At 39.6% G+C, this 24,936-nt stretch overlaps 2 protein-coding genes across 4 annotated transcripts in view; both read right to left on the reverse strand.

The window, feature by feature from the left end:
* LOC139753214 (uncharacterized) overlaps positions 1-6,534 on the reverse strand; it is an 83,526-nt gene extending 76,992 nt beyond the window's left edge. For all 3 annotated transcript variants that reach the window (XM_071669431.1, XM_071669432.1, XM_071669430.1), the window contains exon 1: positions 6,221-6,534. The gene's annotated coding sequence lies outside the window, so the exon portion shown is untranslated. The remainder of the gene's footprint in view (positions 1-6,220) is intronic.
* Positions 6,535-7,480: 946 nt separating this feature from the next.
* LOC139753215 (sn-1-specific diacylglycerol lipase ABHD11-like) lies at positions 7,481-20,503 on the reverse strand. Its single transcript, XM_071669433.1, has 8 exons — positions 20,346-20,503; positions 18,552-18,749; positions 16,476-18,039; positions 15,144-15,300; positions 14,034-14,207; positions 12,738-12,911; positions 11,224-11,414; positions 7,481-8,798 (listed from the first exon to the last, which is right to left on the reverse strand). Exons 3-8 carry the CDS (start codon positions 16,673-16,675, stop codon positions 8,663-8,665), a joined length of 1,032 nt encoding a protein of 343 aa, XP_071525534.1. The 5' UTR covers positions 16,676-18,039; positions 18,552-18,749; positions 20,346-20,503; the 3' UTR covers positions 7,481-8,662.
* Between the last annotated feature and the right edge of the window lie 4,433 nt (positions 20,504-24,936).

The raw sequence follows: 24,936 nt of genomic DNA on the forward strand, positions 1-24,936 counted from the left end.
ATATTTGCATGTTCTTGTTTTTTTTTTCCGTGTAGGGTACGCCCTCCACTCTCTTCTTCACTTTCATTATCGTGTTCTTCTGTGTGTACAAGTATTCCTCTTCTACATCACTTTCCTCATGTTCTCGACCATACTCATTTTCTTCTTGTTACAAGCCCTGTGGTGAATAATGTTCTTCGTTTATCTTCTTTTCATCTTTTCTTATCATTTTCGTCTGTATCACATTCATCTTTCCAAATATTCATCATGGTCACTTTCCTTCTCATTAAACATCACCATCTTCCGATTGCACAAGTTATAATTGTTATCCAGGATTCCCTTTTCTTAACTACTCGTTTTCTGTGATTTACTTTATTCATCATTGGATTTGACTTCCGTTCCATTCGACCTCTTTTATGTTATTTTTCTCCCGTTAACATTCCAATCATCCTCTTTCTTTTCATTCTACCCTTTGGGTTTCATTTGTTATTTTTTAGCATATTTTTACCAATATATTGTCCTTTATCGGCATACTATGGGAAAAGAGGGACACACACACACACACACACACACACACACACACACACACGCACGCACACATCCCCCTAAGGGAGTGTCAGGGAGCGGGATGGGGTTAATAAGGATTCACTTTGCACAATTCTCTCGTGTTTAGAGGCTCATAGTACAGAAGTCACGAACATGGACATCGTTCAACATATACGATCATGAAATGGACAAACGGTGGTCAAGCATGTTGGATAAAAATCATATGCTGGTTATCTTCTTATGTAAAAAGGTAGGTGTTATTTTAAAAACCCAACAACGACTGCTGCACTGTTACATACAAAGACCAAACTGAGATATCAAATTGAGTGTAAACACTTTTAATGTACTGGTATCCATCACAAATCTTTAACATTGTTCAATCCACCTGTAAAAGGGGTTCAATTCTCTTTTAGCAACAGTTGCAGACAAATAAAACCTTTAAATCGCCTTACAGGTCCTGAAACGTCTCTCATCCCGGTAGGACAAGACTTGAGGCCTTTATTGCGATAAATCCACAAATGTAAACTACTAAAGACGCAAGGTAACTTTAAATCGTCTCTAATCATGGTAATACAAGCCTGGATCCTCTTATTGTCACAGGAGTATAAATAGCTAGTGGCATCGCAGCTCATGAACCATTTATAAACCTCATACAACAACAACAGCAGAGGCTCTATTAAATTCAATAGACGTGTTTTAGAAGGTGTTGCCATAGCGAGCTCCCTGTAACCAAGGGGAGCGAAACAGAAGACCCGGATCTTTACTCATGTCAACAACAGATGATGCGTGGGAGGAGGAGGAGAAAAGAGGAGGAGAGGGAAGAAGAAAAAGAGAGGTGGAAAAATTGAGGCGGTGCAAAATGAAATGAAAAAAAAGATAAAAAAGAAATGAAATGTTGGAGGAAAAAAGTAACTACCCAAAGGAGTATGAGGAAAATGAATAAATAAAAAATACAGAAAAAAAAGAGGAAGGAGGAAAGTTATCGAGTATCAGGGGGTGATAATGACCCCGGCCAGGAGAGAGAGAGAGAGAGAGAGAGAGAGAGAGAGAGAGAGAGAGAGAGAGAGAGAGAGAGAGAGAGACTCTGATGATAATGGCGACAATGGCAATTTGAGACTACCAGAGGAGGGAGAGGAAGGAAGGAAGGAAGGGGCAGGAGGAGGACCAACGCGACACCCCTCCGTCAGTCAGGTCCCTAGCCCCTCCCTCTATTCCTGACGCCCCTCCGTCAGCCAGGTCTCTATCCCGCCCCTCCTCTCTCTCTCTCTCTCTCTCTCTCTCTCTCTCTCTCTCTCTCTCTCTCTCTCTCTCTCTCTTCCTGACCACCTCCCCCCTTTCGTTCCTCAGAATCTATGGGGAGGAGGAGGAAGAGGAGGAGGAGGAGGAGGAGGAGGAGGAGGAGGAGGAGGAGGAGGAGGAGGCACCACTTCAAGTCTCGCAAGTAAGGTGTTGATGGCCAGAGGAAAGGTCAAAGTTCACTGCCTACCTTCACTGTTTTGGAATGAAAGTACGAGAGAAAAATATATAAGTCTGCCCACTAAAACAGACACTACATACATAGCCACACACACACACACACACACACACATATATATATATATATATATATATATATATATATATATATATATATATATATATATATATATATATATATATATATATATATATATCATTTATCTTATATCCATTATACTTAATCGCTGTCTCCCGCGTTAGCGAAGTAGCGCAAGGAAACAGACGAGAGAATGGCCCAACCCACCCACATGTATATACACATATCGTTCGACCACTTCCGCAGCATATTCTCATCTTAGATACATATGTCCTAATACCAGAACATTATACAATACATACAACAGAGTTCATCCAAGTCAGTAATTTTCCCAGCCTACTAAATGATACGCTACAGGCTTGGGGTTTTCAGAAGAGTTTTAACGCTACAGTCATTAAAAAAAAAAAAAAAAGCATTACTATCAAGTAAGAATCATTACCGTTAAAAGTGTCACCATAAGCAAGGAGTGAGGCGGGAGGTAAGGATGGCGAGCCCGGCACAACACGACCCTCCCACCAGCGCTTCAAGAGCAACAATAAATTCATCTTCATCGTCTTAATATGTTCACAAGATGCTGGTGTGTCATAACCGCCCTCTTGAGGAAGACATAAATACCACCACCTCAGTCACACCTCCTTTTACTCCATAGTTAATCTTAGACAGAGGTACTCCTTGAGGAACTCCTCCCATGATACACAATTAACCTGTCTCTGACAGAGGTACTCCTTCAGGAACTCCTCCCAGGACACAATTAACCTGTCTCTGACAGAGGTGACTCCTTGAGGAACTCCTCCGAGGACACACCATAACCTGCGTCTTTTCCTTCTTACTCTATGTCTCTTGGCGAGGCAGTCTGCGACGACTGGGTGCGTGGGGACTTCGGGTCGTCCTTACCTCGACCCAACACCAACGTCGGTCACGTATGCAGCAGGCTGGGCCTCTCCCCTGCACCACCGGCCAGCATAAACAAATCTGGGTCGTTGAGAAATATATGCTCTCTGGCCTCACATAAAGCATCTCGAGGATCTGCAGCTTGCGAAGGTTCGCCCGCCCTCCCGCGCGTCACGAGAGGTCCTCCTCCTCCTCCTCCTCCACCTCCTCCTTGTCACGTCTGCCAGATTCGTGTGCCGATTTTGTAAATGGATTACATCGGCAGTGGAGTACTTAGGCAGCTAAAAAGTCTTGGGTTTCAAAGGTCCTGAGACAGGGAGCCGACCTCTGCGGCTCCCTCAAGGACAATGAACCTTGTGCTATACAGACGTCCCTCTCGGTCCAGCTGTGAGTAGATGGACAGTGAGTAGACTAGGGCTAACAGCAGCTTCGGAGACGCATTGGTCCCTCGACGCAGGGCGTATGGATCCACGATAAGGCTTGGGAACAACGAGATCAACCCTCGCAAGCCTGTAGCACTGTATGACCTGTACTGACCCTTATATATCACAGTGTGCAAAGGACGCCTTCATCCTCTCTAATCCACTTTATTGAAAAGACATTTGGGCCCGAGTGGAGCGGGAGTGGAGCGAGTAGACCCGACAAGGTCAGACAGCGACATATTCACACTGGCAGGACCCCACAGTCACTTCTCATCTACGTCACTTGTCATTCGTCATGACACGAAAGTATTAGCGTTCGTGCGTAACTATACAGCATGCTTGTAAGAGCAAGTGTTTCCACAACAAAGTAAATAATCTTTCATAATCTTTTTAAATCAAATCTTAGGAGGTAACTGACGAGCGGGATTTCATTTACCCATCTACCGACCAGCACTGAGGGGATGATGAACAGCTGGGTCTGCTGTGGGCCCGATGCCGCGCCCAGGATTCGAATCCAGGCGGATCCGTTCATAAGCCACAGTCAGGGACGTGTGTACGCCAACTTGGCGATGGTGTCTGAGTCAAGCTCATATTTAGTGTACCAAATAAGTAACACACTTCCGAGTAATTCCTATAAGTGAGACTTGTACCTACCCACCCATCTGCCTCACATCTATTGACTTTTTTATAATCGTGTTCCCTCAAAGTTATTCTCCCGTACCCAAGCTAAAGGCACCCTGAGGTGTGCAGTGCCAAGCACACTTTTTGTACGTCTGTGGTACGCCAGTGATGGATGCGATACAACCAGTCCAACAAAAGTCACTTCACAACGTTGCTATAAGTTTGTAGTTTTCGCGAAGGTTAAGAATATCCGTACGGATATAAAAAGAAAAAAAAACGGCGGTTGAACACCTTTCTACTTGATTATAAAAGGTGTTTGTATTATCTTGTACTGTGAAGTCATCTCTTATCTAACGAGAGCCATAAACGTTTTATAAAATGACTTGTTAGCCGTTTTTGTAAGTGCCCTTACAAAATCGTCTTGGTATGTGACCTAAAAAAGAAAAAAGGTAGTTAGGTCTTTATGTCTTTATACCCTGCTCTTATCTAAGCAAACAACCACGAACTACATGAATAACTTAAAACTACATCTATCAAGACGGCACCAGCTTAATAATATCAACGACAAATTACTGTATAAAATCTCAAACTAGCATAACGGAAACACAGTCTATTAGAACCAGGTAAAGTTTAAGAATCATTATATACATTTCCCGGACTCGAACCCAAGATCACTCACTCTTTCACAACACCACCTCCACCACCGCAACGCTGATGACACATCTAGTGAAACGGGAGTTTCCCTCCTGACGTGTTAAATAACCTAGAGGACCGATTAAATAGATAAGAAGAAAAAGAAGGCCCGAAAGAACAGGTCGTCTGGAAACTTGGCGCATTGAAAAGAAATAGATGAAAAAAAAAAAAAAAAAAACGTAAGTCCTTATGTATCAGGTGCTTGAAGTTTCATACTCGAGAGGTTAATTCCAAAATGTTTCATCCGACATGAACGAAGAAGTAGGTTACCGGAGGGTTAAGGGGTTGATGGGGTTGGGGAATGGCCGACGATAGTGCTATGGTCAGGGCTACAGGTTAAGCTATTCATACTCATGGGGTTTCATCGCTGAAGTCAGGGGGGAACTGAACTGCAATTTTGAAATCAAGGCAAATTATTCAAACTACGAGTGACAGTCGACCCACCTCCGTAGCCTTTTGACAGACCGACTTAAACCTAGGTAGCCTAACTATGACTGTTAACCTACCTCTGTATACCCTAACTTTCTATAGCTCGACTCACCGTTATAGATATCCACGCTATATCACGCAAGAAAGGCATCTTGAAGCTTAAGACGAAGCAAAAGCATGTGGTACGGTGCCTAATGACACACACCTTAGAATTTTGAACAGAAGATTTGTGTGATAAAGTACAAACGTTTCGGGACTTGAGATCTCCATTTGGTATTTGTAATTAATACGACAGTTCTTGACAGTGTTCAAGCCTTCTTTCCGTAATACACAAATATCATTAGTAATCACACTATTGCAAACACGCTTTTCCGATATATGTTTCCGCTTGGTAGCAGAGAATGCAATCTGGGCCGTCAAGTTCCGGTCTGGCACTTTATTAAGCAGCTATGGATACCAGGTTTCCTAAACAGCTATGGATACCAGGTTTCCTAAACAGCTATGGATACCAGGTTTCCTAAACAGCTATGGATACCAGGTTTCCTAAACAGCTATGGATACCAGGTTTCCTAAACAGCTATGGATACTAGGTTTCCTAAACAACTATGGATATCTGGTTTCCGTTTGGCACTTGATTAAATAGCTATGGATACCAGAGAATACATCGGCTTATGACAACAGGTTTCCGTTTAGCGCCAAGGCATACAACGGATTCGAACTGGTTTAGAAAATGAATCACGGCATCCAAACCAATTGTGAGTGAACTTAAAAAATAATGCATCTCTGTACATGCAAACAAGATAATTACTAGCCGTGAAGTGAGGAAGATCTTTAAGCAATAAGTGATGGAATACACCACACTTAAACAGTGACACATTCTTAAGGACTGACCTAAATATTGAGAAAACGACTCGTTAGTGCGTTGAATACAATTACCTGTGAATTCCTCTCTTTACTTATTCGGCAAAAGTCAAAACAAGGTTAACTTTATCGAGGAAGACCGTCCACAATATTCACTAACAAGTGATTTACTCACTACAATGAAAAGCTCATTTTTAACAATCTTACTGGTGAAATTACTCACCTGAAACGATGATGACACTCAAGATTCTTAAATCCTCTTCCTCTTATCTAACTTGCGTGATGCACTAATGTCTGACATGAATATTTTCTGGTTCTAAGTCACACACATATCTAAAACTATGATTTGACGTTAGCCATCACCGCAAAAGGACCATTTTAGAACTGTGAGTTGGTTTCATGACGGTTTATAGCTCATAACCAAATAGTCAAGAGAAAAACACTAAAACTGGACTTGTCCGACCATTCGATGCCACGTGAAGCGGGGTGTACGAGTCGGAGCAGTACAACCTTACCGTCTTACATCTGTAGCCACACTGGCCGCCATTCTGCTCTCGTGCCCAGGCAGTTCCCGCGTTCGCCTCGTGGCAGTGTTGCCAATCGGAACGACCGAAAGCTCTCTATGAGCGTGCTCCAAAAAGAAAAAAAAAAAAAAAGATGGAAATAACCGAAATTATTGTGAATAAGTCTTCCACTCATACTAAAATGATCAAATTCACGAAAGATTTTCTTACTATTTGATTAGATTTAATTTGAAGATATATACTTTGTTGACAAATATTATATCAAAAGAAAAGGGTAGTACACTACTACCATTCTCATCTTTCTTATCTCAGGAAGACAAGTAAAAAGTCACACACAGATCTCATAGCATGACTACAAAATGCTAATTTAGTGTTTGAGTTGTTTTAACAAATTAAATTAATTACCAAGCAAAACTTATAGTTTCTGGGTTCACCAATTCTGAATGGCTGAAACCTTTTCACGTGGCACTTTCATTTCAACTGTAATTTTTGCATTTCATCAACACGATCATTCACGTGTAATACAAAATGACCATGGAACAAATTGCTGACTGACCCAGAGTTCTCTCTCATTCCTCATGTCATGAAATCAAAACGATTCTCTATGTATATTTTTTTTCCTTTATCCATATCCATTATCTGGTATATCATCATTCACTTTTATTTAAGCTTGTAACAATCTTTTCCTAAAGTATACTTTTTTTAAGACTAAGTAACGTGCTGCTTGTCTCTAATTTTCCAGCCCAGATAAGGTCTGCAATTTGAAACTTTTGAGATGCTACCTGTACTATATGAGTCCTGAATGCTTAAGATATGAACAACAATTAACATTCAAAGGTTAGCTCCCAAGATTAACTATATTTAAGACTCTTCAGAATTAGACACTTATTATGCGTCTGGTCTTAATAATATCGTTAGAATGACCAAGTCCTTTTGTGAAAGTTTAGGTAAAAATCGTCATCATAATACCGTTTATTAATATTTACAGTTATAGACAAAAGAATTACATTGTTCGACTACAGCTTCATTTCCCCTGAGTGTAAACAGCACAACTTCCACAGCATTAAATAAATAAATATTAATAAATATCAATTATGCATTGAGGTATGTGTAAAAATCATATATAGATCTTTTTATAAATTAAAACAACCGTTAAGAACACTTTAACATAATGAATAAAAACGTGATCTCTCTAGACTTACAAATCCAGGGAGGTATATTACAGGTACTACCCACCTGGGTATTGGGAGGCTTAGTAACCACTAATTGGTGAACTAGCACTTCAGTGGTTGTCAAGTTACACTCCTTTGGATTAGATAGCTATCTTCTCCTTCTACCTCACCCACTCATGGCGTGTTGGCATTCTATCCACAAACATACAATCTTTCCTCATTCTACACAACACTTGACAACACTTAACTCATGCAACTCATTATTCGTACCTCAAAATTCTCCTGCAATAAGCGCTATGCCTTTTGGCAAAATTATAGGTACATGTAGAAGTAGTAGGTAGGAACATTAGGCAAGAGCATTAGGTAGAAAAATTAGGTAAAAGCAGTGGGTAAGAACATTGGGCAGGAGCATTAGGAGTAGTAGATTGGAACAATAGACAGGAACATTAGACAGACACATTAGGTAGTAGTAGTAGTAGTCAGTAGGAATATTAGGTACAAGCCTCTGAAAACACTGCACTAGAGTTGCCCTCCATCAGTAGCCTGTTAAGGGTGAGCCATCAAAAGCTAAGAATTGGCAATGAAAGTTCACCAGTTATAGAGATTCTTTTGCTATGGGCGCTCCCATTCCTAGAGGGAATGGGCATCAGATATAGATAGATAGTTAGACCATAAAAATACTTGATATTTTTAGAGACAAAATCTTAATATTCACATCTCTAAGAAATGATGGAAGCAACAGGTTACCCTGAGTTTCTGAGCATATTTGTATTCGTGGTTAAGTGTGTATGTTTTTAAGCATGCATGTTTGTATATTGCTGGTGTGCAAGTGGATGTGCATGTCTGTGCAAGTGTAAGCTTAAGTAAATATTTGCAAGAGTATTCATACAGGTGTAAATCAATGAGGTATTTCAATAACTTCATTAAATTAAATTTGCTATTTAAACATTTATCACAATTAGCACCTTTTTATGTATCAAGAAGTGGAAGAACTAAGTCTAAAAATTCTCTTGGTTTATCAGCATGTAACCAGTGTCCTGCCCCTTCTATGAAGTGGAATGTTGCTTGTGGAAAAATCTCCTGGATTTCATCTTCATTAGTATGCCTAAAATTGAAATGATAGACCATACAAAAATTAATTATACAATATAAATAAACAACTTAATAAGTTCTTTTACATCTGCTTGCCTTCACCTTAGTAAGGTAATGTCAATAAAGGTTGACTATGCCTTACTTGGCTCTCTTCTGAACCTAGATTTAAAAAGTAATGATATTGGAGGGAAGGATTTCCAGCTGCCTTCTATGATATACAAGAGATACGTGGGTAGCATTCTTTCTCCTCTATCTTCCAAAAAATTATGAAAACAATGCTCAGGATACCAGCCATATCCACTGGGTGGAACCACATGTCATAAAGTGGAGTGATGTTTTGTGTGTGTGTTTATGTGGGGAGAGTGCAGGGTAGTTGCACTGTGGGCATGAAAGGTCCCTAGATATATTTACTCAGTGTTTGTAGTGTTATAGGGAGAGGTGATGTACTATGTGCAATGGGGAAAGTTTAATCATGTATGTCTGGTTAGTGTGGTTTCTAATGAGTGCATGGCTGATGTGGTGCTGTTTAAGACTTAATTGGGAGGGTGGTTTTAAAATGTTTGCTGTGTTATTTCAATGTGCATATGGTTTGGCAGGAGTGAAGAGGCTTTGTTAGTACAGACTGGTGAAATGTGAGGTAGGAGGAAGCTTTTTATTTCTATTTGGAGATTGGTGACTAGTTATGGAGTGATTCGAATATGAGAGGGTCTGGTGCTGTTGCAAGGAACTGAAAGTCAGGCATGATAAGGTTGAATTGTATAGTGAGGATCTTTGATACATTGTAGGTGTTGAGTGTTTGCAGTAGCTGGGCAGCTGGTGACTGTTCTAGTGCTCTGTTTTTTTGTGGTTTGCAGCTTTGTTATACACATTTTTGATAAGGTAGATGACCATGCAGGTGTGGTTTATGGTGGAGAGGATGAACTGTTTGTAGATATCAAGGGATTTTCTTCTTGTCCAAATCTGATACTAGTGTGTGTTCTGAGGGTGTTTTAATGTTTATGGCCCTTGTGTTTACATAAGAGATATGGGGAGTGAATATCATGTGTGTGTTGTGTGATACCCAGCATGGCTGGAATTTTAGTGAGTGTATGGTGCAGGTTGGATTCATATCTATTTGAGGTTTCTCACTGGCATTCTAGTCACTACCATCTATACAGCATTACAGACACGATTTCAACATATCACAAAACCCCTCACGACAATGAGCACTTTCTACTCATTTGTCTAAGGCTCACTCCACAAAGGCACACATGCAACTCTACTGCACTTTTAGACCTGTGGTCCCACCTAGCGGACATGGACAGCTTCTTGAACACTGCAGGAGCTCTAGAGAAGGGAATCAGAAGTTATGTCAAGAAAGAATGTGAGTCTGAAAATGGAAGATGGGAGCACAATCATGTAAAGCATGTATTCTGTAAGAAATGGGATAGAACTGGCTGTTGAGTGTACAAGAGACTTGCATGACAGCCTGAATATCTGTCTTCATTTTGATATATGAACGTGGCAGAGATGGGTGAAAAAAGATAGCACAACATATCAAAAGCCTACATAATACGGAAGGAAATAAGAGAACAAAGTATACAATGAAGAGGAAAGTCAGATTTGTGGTGTGAAGAAGTTTTAAGAAAGGCACACATACAAAAGCCTGTTAAGATGTATGGCAAATGTGAGGATGGAAGATACCTATAATGATACTTTAAGAAACAAGTGGGAGGGACAGATCAAGAAAGACATATGAAAGTTGAGTTAGGTCTCTAGAAAGGTTCAAGGAGATTTCAGATGGGGACACCAAGACAATGACCACTACCCACATGCTGTGAAGCAAATATGTCTCTGAGACTAAAATAGAGAACAAAGATGCAAGTCTCACCTAATGAATATACAGAAGCAAAATAAACAACCAAAAAACTCTCTATCAGTATGGACAGCTGTGTTCAACTTATGACAGTACATAAGTTAAAAATATATAAGATTAATGAGATTACATGCACTTTACCTATGTTAATGTTATTGTACACAAAAATAATAAATGAAAAAGACATTTAAGCTCATATACTGTAACTGTCTCGAGACTAGAAACCAATTTCAATACCTGGACAAGAGAACATTTGATATTGCAATACCAGCAGATGATTACTATTCCTTGTTCTTCTTGCTGTTTCAGAAACAGCAAAATTTTTCACATCAGCAATTCAATCCCTGAAAACAGGGGAGAAGGACTGCTACCCATATATCTCCTGCATATCACAGATGGTGACCAAAAAGGGCAGGAAGAAAGTGCAAAACAAGCTTTTCTTCAAGGTTCAATCATTTGTTCCTGATGCTACCTCTTTAAGGTGGGAAACAAAAGTATATGTATATACAAAAAGAAGTAAAGTTCACACATGCTATATCAAGACTCATAAGCAGTATCCATTCCCAATTTTATAATTACTCACCTTAAGTAATCTGATAATGCACCCCCAACAAATGCCGTTTCTCCCTCAAAAAATTTATTATTATAACAAAGAGGGAAAGCAGACATATGAGGATTGAAATTCCGTGAAAGAGATTCAATATTCAATCTCCACTTATATTCTTCTCCAGTATAAATCAGGTTGGTGAGTATAAAGTCACGAATTTCTTTTTCCTGAAAGAGTAAGTATTCTTAAACAATGCAAGTTAACCAGCTATGAAAACAAAAATAAAGATATACAAAACTATTGTTATACCATGTCTGAAAATAATCTAGATATGAAACTAACCATATTAAAAACATACACTACTGAGGCCTTCTAAAGTTTAGAGAATGATAAAGGCTACTGCCTCATCCCTACTGAACATACAAAAATATTTCTCAAAATGTTTAAAAGGATGATGGACTGTGGAGAAAGATATTACATAATTCAGAATGGTGAAGGACTGTGCTACTGTTGCAAAAGATATCAGAAATAACTTTTCTCTTGCAACTCAGCCAATGGATGATAGTGAAGTTCTCATAGGTTCCATGAGCAGGTCACATAAAAATCATAAAAGAAATCTGGTGTTCTTCATTCAGTATACATATATCCATATGTACAATGTTGAAGAAAATTTAGAAATGCCAACTGCTGGAAATGTTAATTAATGGAAATGCCAGACTGAAAGTAATGCATGCAAATGCAAATCAACAGGTAGCAAATGGTAAACAGCTGGAATTCAAAGATTGTATTAGGGAAAATGAACTTGATATTATGTATATAACAATATTGTGGATATAGCAACCAGCATCATACAACTCCACCCCTCCTGACAGTTCAAACCTGAATAATCTAAAGCTCCCTTTACTCCATTCCATTTTGTCCTTTCTCTCCTTCTACCCCTAACTCAGCTTCTGAAACAGATCCTCTTTGTTAGTTGCATACCAACATTAAGAAGTTTAAACCATTTGCATTTTGAGATATGTAACCAGTTTGAAGTATTTATCCAAGACACTGTACCCCATATATACACAATGCAAGCTAACCTCATACCTTTACTTTCCAGGTGAAACTAAGTAATAACTACATTCTTTCATATGCCTCTACTTAAATATGGACAAATCGACAGTTGAATACTGTATTTTTCAATGTTTTAAAAACATTATAATGTCAGGCTTATATTCTAATGAGCAAAAACAAAATTTTCACTGTGACTCATTATTGCACAAAAATGTAATGTGTGCAAATGTGACCACTGTTTGCTTGTTCCTAATGCTGTAACGGAAAAGACAATTAGTAATTAAAAAACTTAAACCTTAGAAAAAATAATGATTACAGGTGATAACTTTGTCTTTTCCTTTTCTGCTTCATAATTCTCTCTTTATTTCAATTAAGGCATGGTCTTGATGTAGACTTTTGTCCATGTACCTTTAAGTTTATGTATTATTGATTGCAAAGTTTAAAAAGCAAAAGTATGGAAAGAACAATGTACAGTAGGAGAATAATATACATACCACTATAGCGGGCTTTAACAAATCATCCACATATTTTCGCGCTTCCTGAATATTTAGATCAGCAGGAACATTTAGCCTCAACATGATTTCCATAAAACGAGGCAAAGCGGATATGCTCTTCGAAACTCCAAGTGGGGATATATCCAATACCATCAATTTTTCCACAACAGTTGGCTGAAAGTTTAAACTTCATGAAGTTCTGTGCTCAGGGAATACTGAGTACCATAAAAATGCTATGACACATAAGTAAATCTGCACACTGCCTACAAGACCACTACAGAATCACTAACTGACTACTCTTCAGATCAATATCCATTGCTTGCAATTATCTTTACCAAGAAATTCTCTCTTATCTCTATAGAAAAACAAATTACCATAAGCTTACACAAGGAATGAAAACATGAAAGCAAGTATAACTTGTACAGGGCCTTGTAACACCTCACATACAATGCCTAGTTCTTTCTTTTTCAGATATTTACTCAACATCAACTGTCCTGTCAGCTAATAATTCATACCGCATCATCGAGAATCCAACAGCTATAAGGTCCCATAGTGTAAGATGCAACAAGCTTACTCTCATCACTGCTCAACTTGGGTGAACCAGGAGATACCTTTCAATACTGGTGGGTTTGAAGCTCTGTGCAGGAGGTAAAAGGCTTGCAGTGGACAGAGTGAACTGGAACAATGTGGTATACAAAGGTCGACATGTTGTCAATGGACTGAACAAAGGAATGTAAAGCAACCAGGGTAAACCATGGAAAGATCTGTGGGGCCTGATTGTGGATAGGGAGCTGTGGTCTCAGCGCATTAAACCTAACATAGAGAAAATGGTTAAGAGCGAAAGCAACCTTTCTTGGTTTGCTCCTGATGCTACATCGACAGTGGAGGAAATGGTGATCAATTAAGAAAAAAAATCACTATTAATCTAAGATGTCGTTTTTGGTCTTTTATTTATTTAAGTATTTCCCTCACCTAGGGTATATCCCATGATCTCCATGCATGGCCTTGGGGAATAACGATCTGCTATGTAAGGATTTTGTTCATCATTTGATATTTCTTTGCCCTCACAATCTTTAATTGCATGACTTTCTTATATCAAAAACAGCCTGTGAAAGAGTTCATGGAAATATCATGTAGGTTTCAATGATCAAGTGTGTTTGGATATTTATAAGCATTTTTTCTAGAAAACATGGAAATCTTTAATTCTATATATAATACTTTCAACTGACCACAAAAGTCTGTGAAAGAATTTAAAGAAAACTAATATAACTTTACATACAATACAATAACACGTACCTCCATCAGTGCCGCAGCCATAACTGCACGACCTCCCATGCTATGGCCCATTAATATTGCTCTAGAAATATTGTGCTCCTGAAGAAAGTATAACAAATCTTCAGCCAGCAAGGGATAATTATGCTCTGGTGTGTGGGGACTGTCACCATGATTACGTGCATCCACAGTGTAAACCTTAAAAAGAATGGTATTTAGTACATTATCAAAAAATATCTGCAAAGCATACTTCCTACCAAGTGAAGAATGTCTACATATTATTCATTTTTAAATAAAATAGTCCTTTTTGACATAAGAACTGGAAAAAACTATATATACCACTAATTCCATCATGATTCTATGTCCTGTACAGTGTAATAAAGTTGTAAGGACAGTGATACACACTTCATAATCTTACTACTTCCTTTCATATACTTTTATCCATACATAAATAACAAATGCACTTCTTTGTCGACACATTCTGAAATGCCACAATGAAAGTAAAGATCTTATTCACACTCAGGAAAAGGTTTTCAATAAGACTACAGAAAAAAGGATATTCAGCTCAATCAAGATTCCATATGGCTAATATCATAGTCATAATGAATAGAATAGGCCACAGAGTGGAAGAGTACTGGAGGGAAAGAAATGGTGGAAGACTGTGTAGAATGGTGTATGCAAGGCAGGAATTACATAAGGGCTGGGGTGAATGGAGACTCTTTTGCTGTGGTCACCCATTTGATGAGAGTTCCCTGTGGAAAACGGCATGAGTTGATGAGAGTTCCCAGAGGAAAACGGCATGAGAGATAGAGATCGATATATATGTATATAATGCTTTTTTTTCAACATCTCATTCTTTGTGCTAAATTCTTTAATTATATTTTCATGTATGCCATACTCATGGGTTCAGATTGGCTTAGTGGTGGCTGCTCAATGCAAGGCTATTTTTACTGGTTGCACTTCCTAATAAATACATGAAATGTCCCTTTCTCTTACACATTCATTCTATATACAATATATAAAACTAGATATCCCTTAACGTCTCTAACTTTTATCAACTTGTAATATTCTCTTTCCTAATAATCATCTGATCTTAAGGAATATCTATATGTATTCTTGAAGTATTATACTTACATCTCTCCCTGTCTTTGCATTAATGGCCTTCCCCATGGATTTCCAGTTTGTTTTTGAGCCCATCAAACCATGCATAATAACAATTGGCTGCAGGTTGTTAATATGCTCAGGTCTGGTTGACTGAAATGACGAGTATGCCATACTAATTGGGGCAGCCCTAAAAAGTCAGAATTAAAACAGGTAATACTACATCAAGAATAAACAATAAATAACAAAACAATATCTTTTTTATCTGTACCTAAAATTCAACATCTCAAAGCATTCTTCCGTGAAACCGATTTCAATATCTTTTATATAATTGGTCATTATGAACTAAATGCAATACTGATACATTTCTGTATTGATATGGTAGAAAGAAAACTTATGCACTCTTATTATTGGGATCACATTAAATAATTTCTTAAGTGTCCCTGAAATAAATCTGAAAAAACTCTCTTATACTAAAATTAACCAATCTATCTCTATTCTTGATAAAATGAAGTTTACTTGACAAGGTATGAAACCATGCAATTAGTATTTTGCTGTTGAGGTAATCCATTACTTAGAAACCTTCTAGTTAAAAGGAACAGTAAAACTAATTTTGGGATAGCAATGATTTGTTTTGTAATGATACTTAATTCCTTACGAAAGTTTAGTAAATTAATTTCAGGGAATCACAGAAATCATTTACACATTTGGAAGATATGGATATCAAAATAATACCTCACACTTATTCTGGTGTTTCAGAAATTTAAGATAATCTATTTGGTAACATACCAGTTTAACGACAATGCAGAAATACATAATACACCTGTTAGAAATGCATATTACCTAAAGCCGTACACTTAACAGAAGTGGTTCACACTAATGCTATATTATTTCTGGTTTTCTTTTTTATGTAATAGTCATTGTTCTGTTTTTCCACAAACATTTAAGTTTCTATTCAGTAAAGTTAGGTGGGTTGGGATGAAGAAAACTCAGATGAATTACGTTGCGTTTGGCTGAATAAGATTGGCTTTGTAAAGCTATGGAAGAGTATCCCGGCTGTATTATTTGTCCTTTCTACTGCTGGTGCTATGTTCAATGCTACCCATGCCATGATAATGAAAAAGAGAATTAAAAGAGCTATGGAGATCAAGGCTAAAATATGGGTTAATCACTGTTTCAATAGCAGGTGAAATATATGAAAATCAAAACCTCACCTAACTTTTCACAATACCCAAAAATTTACAATAAAAATAGAGCAACATCACCAATGACAATACAGTCTTTGACCCCAGGGTGCCGGCTGCTCGGCAAAATCAACCACAAATTAGTATTAGGCACTGCATGGTAGCATATATATATACAGACCATTTCAAACTCGTTGATATACGTCTAATACTTTGATGAATCGTTTTTAGCTTCGTATAATACTGATAAAACTCATTTATCCTCGAACTGGCTTTGAAGATAGTCATGGCTATCTTTTTTATGTAATGTTTACAAACTGAGGTCTCGTTTACATCCACTAAAATTATAGGCCTTTCTGCTTTTCCTAGGATGGAGACCATCAAAGTTTCTCACAACCAGTGAAAACCTAGTTTGAAGAGAAAATGCCCCATACAGTTTCCAATATACATGGAAGTAACTAGAGAAAGGCCCAGAGACTGAAACATTCGCTAATGATGATGATATCTTGAAGGGAAACCTTCATAGACAGTAGACATCCTTTTACTAGATGTAAATGAATATACGTCGGTTACAAAAGTAAAAGGATGATAGATGGTTTTTTTTCTTGATTGTAATAGATTATAATATACTTTTGGCACCTCGACGTTCGTGGGTGAGGTACCTGATTCTCTTGAGAGTGATTTTCATTTTAACATCTAAACCTGGACCAGGCAGTACTTATATCAAACTACGGATGTCTAGAAGGTAATAATTGTTAGAATACAACAGATTTGCAATACAAGAGAAGAAAGAAGTTATCCTTAAGGATGTGATTAACAAATACAAATATTACAATTTATTTATCTTTATCCCACAATCACAAAATGTTTATAATTATTTCTCTCTCCCACAACATTTACCAAAATTGCTAAGAAATTAGTTTTATACACAATAATTTCCATCTTGAAATACTAACGTATATTTCTCCTTTCATTCAAGAAATCCCAAGAAAATAATATCCTTATATTTATTCCAAGTGTATCCACATAACCTGGAACTTGATGATGCCTCCCCAGATGTAAATTCTGTTGAGTGTACACTATTTTGTAATGTGTGTGTGTGTGTGTGTGTGTGTGTGTGTGTGTGTGTTGGTAAACAATCATCAAATCCAGGGTAGTTAACCCCTTGAGCACGACGGTACGGCCCTCGGGCACAATGGTGTGTCTTTGAAGAATCATGTCAAAATTCCTACACTGGTCATCAAGGATAATGTATCTCCGTGTTCTAGGATCGTACCGTCGTGCTCAACACTACACATATGCTAGGCAAAAAGTTAGTAAAAAAATATTGCTAAAGAGTGGCGTACTTGCCATCCACTTGCGGGTCTCATATACAGTATATATGTCTCAATGTATAACGACTTCGTACAACTAATGGAGTTGAAATCAAGTTTCAGATTACATAAGATGTATTTCTTTCTCGTTGGTTTGAGCCATTGCCAATTTACAGATATGATAATGAACATTACTCTCATCACGAGAAGCCTTTATACAGCTTCCTCCATTTTTGCCTGGAAGTTTTCAATCGCTTGATAGACTTGTTGGGCGATGTTGAAGGCGTACACGATGTCCTCGCTTGAGCGTCCGTCGAGAGAGAAATTGAAGGTCTTCTTGCCGGTCACGAGGCTGTACACGAGGCTCACCAGGTACAGCACCAACAGCGCCAGCAGCGTCCCCGCCAGCAGCTCACCCAGGTACACTCCGATCTGCAAAAACCTATGCTTGTACTTGCGGTTGTAGTAAGGTGACTGTTTTGTCAATGTCGTGTTTACTAGGAAAAGAGGTGATGTGTTGGCATAAGGAGGTTGCTGATACTTAACCCTTGGGGTCACCTTTCTATTTCCACTCTTGAGTTAGTGTTGGCTATGAAGTGACTTGGGTGGTCGGGTCGCGTTGCAATTGTCCTCACAACACCCCATGACATATTTGGAACTGGTTGGTTATCTGTGTCGTTTATCTTTAATTTAGGATTTTGATCTTGTTGTTTGAGTGTTTTAAGTGATGGACTTCTTTGTGCGGGATTTTTCCACCGTGAATTTAATCCTCGCTCTTGCTAAATTTACAGAGCATCTATGTTTATTGAGAGGGGTTGGGTAGAGGGTTTATTCCTTGAAAGTGGGCTTGTATGAAGGGGATTCTAACCCATTCCCGTTTTGCTTTAATGTGATTAGTTGGACTGTAGCCTCGCTACCTGTCCTAAGGTTGGACAAAGACTTACCCCGAAGACCCCGGATGAGGTGATTTCGCTGAATATCCTTGGTCTGAGGAAGGAATGTTGTCGATATTGCTTTTGCGCCCTTCGCTGCGGTTGTGCGGCGCTGTGGTAACCCCGCTGCTGCGAGCGATGCTGGGGCATCTCACCACAGGACGCCAAGGTAACTGCGCACAGCAACATAAACACGGTAGCAAGTTTCATCTGTGAGGAGGAAAATATAAATCCTTCAAGAGAACCAACCACATTGGGAGTGAAGGCTAATCAGTATCTGTCTGAGTGTGTGTCCAAATATTCTACATTTCAAAAACTGTGAATGCGAAAAAAAGAAAAAATCATTGAACATGCTTTTCTTTTATAGTTTCGTTTAGAACTCCAAATTTCGGAATCGTAGCATTGATTGAACACGACCAATTGCCTCGAAGAACTCTTTTGTTACCCCAGCAAATGCATAAGAACCACAAAGAACGTAAATTATAAACAGAAAATGGGTAAATCATAGCAAGAACTCGGACAAAAAAACAGCATCTGAAAGTCGGATCAAGGGAGGTTATAAGTTAACTCTGATGGGCATAGAAACCATGACAGTCGATAAGTTGAAAGCACAAATAACCAATCATTTAAACTGTATTACATGTAGGAGCTGGGAGAGAGAGAGAGAGAGAGAGAGAGAGAGAGAGAGAGAGAGAGAGAGAGAGAGAGAGAGAGACTCTTTCAGGCGGAGAGGTCCTAGACGAGACTGGTACTTCTTTCCGTCCATTAAGGATGCTTCAGCCTCATCGAAATGGAAATTGTCACTCACGGTGTAACCACCTGCAGGCGGAATCTGGCAACTCTTAACAGTGAACATATTTAGACAACCTATACAACATTCGTCTGTCATAATTTTTTTTTTTTTTTTTTTTTTTTATACTTTGTCGCTGTCTCCCGCGTTTGCGAGGTAGCGCAAGGAAACAGACGAAAGAAATGGCCCAACCCCCCCCCCCATACACATGTACATACACACGTCCACACACGCAAATATACATACCTACACAGCTTTCCATGGTTTACCCCGGACGCTTCACATGCCTTGATTCAATCCACTGACAGCACGTCAACCCCTGTATACCACATCGCTCCAATTCACTCTATTCCTTGCCCTCCTTTCACCCTCCTGCATGTTCAGGCCCCGATCACACAAAATCCTTTTCACTCCATCTTTCCACCTCCAATTTGGTCTCCCTCTTCTCCTCGTTCCCTCCACCTCCGACACATATATCCTCTTGGTCAATCTTTCCTCACTCATTCTCTCCATGTGCCCAAACCATTTCAAAACACCCTCTTCTGCTCTCTCAACCACGCTCTTTTTATTTCCACACATCTCTCTTACCCTTACGTTACTTACTCGATCAAACCACCTCACACCACACATTGTCCTCAAACATCTCATTTCCAGCACATCCATCCTCCTGCGCACAACTCTATCCATAGCCCACGCCTCGCAACCATACAACATTGTTGGAACTACTATTCCTTCAAACATACCCATTTTTGCTTTCCGGGATAATGTTCTCGACTTCCACACATTTTTCAAGGCTCCCAAAATTTTCGCCCCCTCCCCCACCCTATGATCCACTTCCGCTTCCATGGTTCCATCCGCTGACAGATCCACTCCCAGATATCTAAAACAATAAAACTACTTCTACTGTTACATAGACAATTACACTAAACAGAAATTCATTGAGGACCCTTATTGCTTTACGTAATTTTGCTAAACCGTTTCACACTTCGTCTGTAAGAAATTTAAAGTATCAATACCTTGTCTGTCGCTTTGAGGTCCACACACCGAAGCTCCTGCGTCAGCCGGCACTGCTGGAGTGTTTGACAAGAGTTTTTGCTAGTACTTATTCTATAGACTTCGCTCCGCCTCAGCACCTCGGTACACCCAATCACCAAGCTAGACCCTGCTTGACCTGACCAATCACAGACAGAGCCAGTAAGATCAGATCAACCACGCCAGGCAAATTGGTTCTATAAATAACTGACCCGTTTAATGTTAGCTTCCCATTTTTTTTTCTCTCTCAGAAAGAGGAGACACACTTTCCGTCTTACACCATCCTCTCCCTTCATTTTGTTCATCTATTCAGAATTCACATAATTGTTGACCTGTTCAAATTGATGTAATCGTTTCTGGTGAATTTTGGGCGACTGACATGGGAACGACTCATAGTTTGATAAATTGAGGCATTTGCTAGATTCAGATCTACTAAAAATCTAAACTTTGTAACAATAGATATTCATTTACACAGTGAATAAAGTCATATTCTCACCTGGAGACTGTGAGACGGAGCGAACGAAAAGGACAAGTTTTATTTCATATCAAAATCAGTACCAATTATGACCCTCAGCCGTGGCAAATATCAGTCTAATACTATTAAAAAAAATAATTTCTGAGACATATCGTCCTCTTAATGGAAGTCCTGGGACTCCCGTTATGGCCAAAATTTTGAATCATTGCCTCCATTCAACTGGTTCCTCGTGTTAGCCAGACTAAGTGAATCATCAAAGAACATCAGCAAAGGATAAACTTCCATCAAGGATTACATATCTCGTATCAGCCACACTAGCTGATCTGTTTGTGAAAAAATAATAGAATATGGTATGATTTAAGGACATTTTTTTTTCGTCCCCAGGGCTGTAAATCTGTAGTTATGAGCTTTTACTTCACAATAGATCAATACGATACTGTGGATTTCGAAGCTGCTGCTCCTGGCGTCCAGCACTTCACTACAGATATTATACGATCCTGAAATCGATTTTTGTTTCAAAGATATATCTGAAATGATTTTTCTAGTGAATGGTACAGTAAATGTGGATGAACACACCAAAGATCACCTGTCATCCATTACCATCACCTGTCATCCATTACACCTTTCATCCATCACCGCTCGTCACACCTGTCATCCATCATCCACCACACCTGTGTATTCCGTCTGCACCTGCTAAGCGTGTCACCCACGAGAGGAGGCCGACCTCCCTCTCCAAACATGTGACGCGTGAACACATACAAACCCTCCTGGGAAGGTCCTCTCTCCTGTCCTATGTTTGCTAGACAGAGCTATTCCCAGGTGAGGTCAGCACTCAGTCATCCTGTGCCCTCACAGAGCAAGGTGACCCTGGATGCCGCCTCCTCCGGGGTCATATCTCGTCCCCTGGGACACATACACTGACCCACTGCCTCAGGGTTCGACAAAGATAACTATAAAAACAAATCCTCTTTCACCTGACCTTCCATCCACCCCTTCCGCTCTTCCCATAGAATCCCTCTCCCTCTTCACTATCCGCCATTCATCTTCCCTACGGGGCCGTCTGAAGAGGATCTAGCGACGCCCTGAGCTTCGCCCCTGGGCTGAGATCACGAATGATGGGGGAGAACCTCTCTCTCTCTCTCTCTCTCTCTCTCTCTCTCTCTCTCTCTCTCTCTCTCTCTCTCTCTCTCTCTCTTATTAACTTTATTACCTTATTAACTCTTATCATTATCTTTACCTATACTTCATGGGATGAAATCGGTACACACACAGCCTCTTAGGTCACCCACACACATTCTCATGGCCGGTGTGTTTGGAACATGAACATCCACACTTTCGTCAGAGCTTTGTTGCTTTACACAATAAACTATTTCATTAACTGACACCAAAATCTCCATTCACACCACTTCTGCTCACATTTCACTGCTAATGCATTCAATAGCCAGTCTTTCCTCTAACGTCTACGTCTTAAAATATCAATAAACTCCTTCTCTACCTGTTCATTTCTTTCTCTGCCTGTCTTTCGTCCCCGTACCCTCTGCTTTACTGCTCAGCATAATCATGACCAACTTATCATACGCCTGCGTTCAATATAAGACTCATTTATGAGCCTTTCTAATGAGTCCCTCACGCCACAGAGCCTCATACTTTAATGTCTCTCTCCTCTCAGTTCTAACAGTACAACGAAAGTCATCCATCTCTACTTCTTTGCAGTAGCATAAAAGATATGTAAATATAATAAGTAACGTAGATTTCTCAATGTTTTGGTAGTTCTCAGGTGCTGGCGACATTTAATTCTCCCTGCATTGAGTTCAATGATATTCTCAGTTCACGTAGCTCTCACCACTTTAGTCTCCCTGCATTGAGTTCAATGATATTCTCAGTTCACGTAGCTCTCACCACTTTAGTCTCCCTGCATTGAGTTCAATGATATTCTCAGTTCACGAAGCTCTCACCACTTTAGTCTCCCTGTATTGAGTTCAGTGATATCTTATTCTTAGTTCACGAAGCTCTCACCACTACAGCGAGACATTAATGTCATTTAGGGGAGTAATCGTGTTTAACATGTCTCAACATATTCTAAAGCCCAGGTGGATTCTAATATCGTAAGGCTCAAATCTTTGGGCATTATCTATCAGAATGTGATATTTCATAGGCTTTGACACCATCAGATGGACTTTGAAAACCTTGATCGTACAAGTCACTTCATTGAGCCTCAGCAACTTTGCAGGACTTATAGCCTGCAGTGAAATGCTTGTACCCATTTTCGTACAAAGTCATGGTGGAAATTAGATTCGAGATTCGAACGATAAACGACACGGATAAGACGTAAGGAAGCTACCAGACGAGCCATCTTTTGGTATATAGGATCAGGAGTGTAGGTAAGAGGGTCATAGCCTCTGGTCGTTTACAGAGGCTTCAGTGAGCATCGTATAACCTCTTATCAACAGCACTGCGAGACTGGAATAGCCTTATTAAGTTCGAGAACCAACACACCAAGGAAGGAAGATGTTTTCTTTCCAGTGGTAAAATGTCTCGTATCAACGTAACTAGAGGTATGGCTGAAGATGAACAAAACGTCCATTAGATAGTGTTGGCCCTTCTCAAGCTCTACTTCTTAAATACATCAATGGATACGAATGATGATTGACAGACAGAAGTATACCCCCTGAATTTCCACAATGGCTATAGGAATCTCCCATTTTCTGAGAAGTCGTCATATTCAATCATATTTTTTTTTTTAATGTTTGTGAATTTCAGTTTTTCTGGAGCGTATCATATCGAGAGTAACGTGGCTCCAAGCTTCCACAGACAGACCCTCGACACATAAATGACGTTGTGCATCGATGGGAAGTAATTAGAATGTATGAATAATAAGGACAGACTACAATAAAAGGAACATTGGAAAGGTACGAATGGAAGCCCATGTCACTTAAGCATGTCGAAGAAGTCCTCATCTTCGTGACCTGGATCCATACTTAACAGTACAAACAGATTTTCTGCTACTTTTCAAGTGTTCTCAATTCTCGTCTCCTGAACAGTACAAGACCTGGCTTCAGGAACCTGTAAGAACATCATCCTCGAGAAAGAACAGAGCGAAACTTAACTTGTATAGTGTCTTCTAGTCAAAGGATCTTCTCGACTTTTCGAGTCCCACCAGAAACACACCCTCAAGAAATACCTCCTGCAGGAATACATCTCCAAGGAGTACGTCCAGCAGGAGTGCATCTTAAAGGAGTACATCTTCCAGGAGCACATCCTGCAGGAGTACATCTTCCAGGAGCACATCCTGCAGGAGTACATCTTCCAGGAGCACATCCTGCAGGAGTACATCTTCCAGGAGCACATCCTGCAGGAGTACATCTTCCAGGAGCACATCCTGCAGGAGTACATCTTCCAGGAGCACATCCTGCAGGAGTACATCTTCCAGGAGCACATCCTGCAGGAGTACATCTTCCAGGAGCACATCCTGCAGGAGTACATCTTCCAGGAGCACATCCTGTAGGAGTACATCTTCCAGGAGCACATCCTGTAGGAGTACATCTTCCAGGAGCACATCCTGTAGGAGTACATCTTCCAGGAGCACATCCTGTAGGAGTACATCTTCCAGGAGCACTCTTATCCCGAAACAACTTACAGAGAACATGACTCAGGTTTAAGAAAGATTTTCTTCATTATTTCGCCCCAGATCTGAGAGGCCAGTACCCCACCCTATATCTGAGGGGGCAGCAGCTTGTATTGTAACTGTAATTCATTGCCTTTCTGTAATTACCCATTTGCACTGATCGGGGAGGGAGTTCTACCCTAGTGGTGCCCCATTTGTTGTGTGTGTGTGTGTGTGTGTGTGTGTGTGTGTGTGTGTGTGTGCAGCAGTAGGCTCACTTGCTCAGCTACAGTTGTCTTCGGGTTGTAAAGACTGGACTGTATTCGCTTATGATGCGTTCAGTCTGTAGTTTTTCTAGTAAACTCTCACATCTGTCTTTCACGAATTCACAATATCGTGTGTCATAATGATTTTAATGGCCCGAATTCGTAAAGAAATGACAAGAATTACAGACGATATCTCTTCATAGGAAGAACAGCATCAATTAAACTGTACG

This window comes from Panulirus ornatus, chromosome 14 (assembly GCF_036320965.1).
Source record: "Panulirus ornatus isolate Po-2019 chromosome 14, ASM3632096v1, whole genome shotgun sequence".
Taxonomy (NCBI): domain Eukaryota; kingdom Metazoa; phylum Arthropoda; class Malacostraca; order Decapoda; family Palinuridae; genus Panulirus; species Panulirus ornatus.

Excerpts from the sequence above, each read along its gene's own strand:
- LOC139753215 (XM_071669433.1), bottom strand. The coding sequence starts at position 16,675 with ATGGTCTCCATCCTAGGAAAAGCAGAAAGGCCTATAATTTTAGTGGAT. Across the intron at positions 14,208-15,143 it reads ATGCAAAGACAGGGAGAGAT|GTTTACACTGTGGATGCACG; the intron begins GTAAGTATAATA and ends ATTCTTTTTAAG. Across the intron at positions 11,415-12,737 it reads TGTTAAAGCCCGCTATAGTG|GAAAAAGAAATTCGTGACTT; the intron begins GTATGTATATTA and ends TTACTCTTTCAG.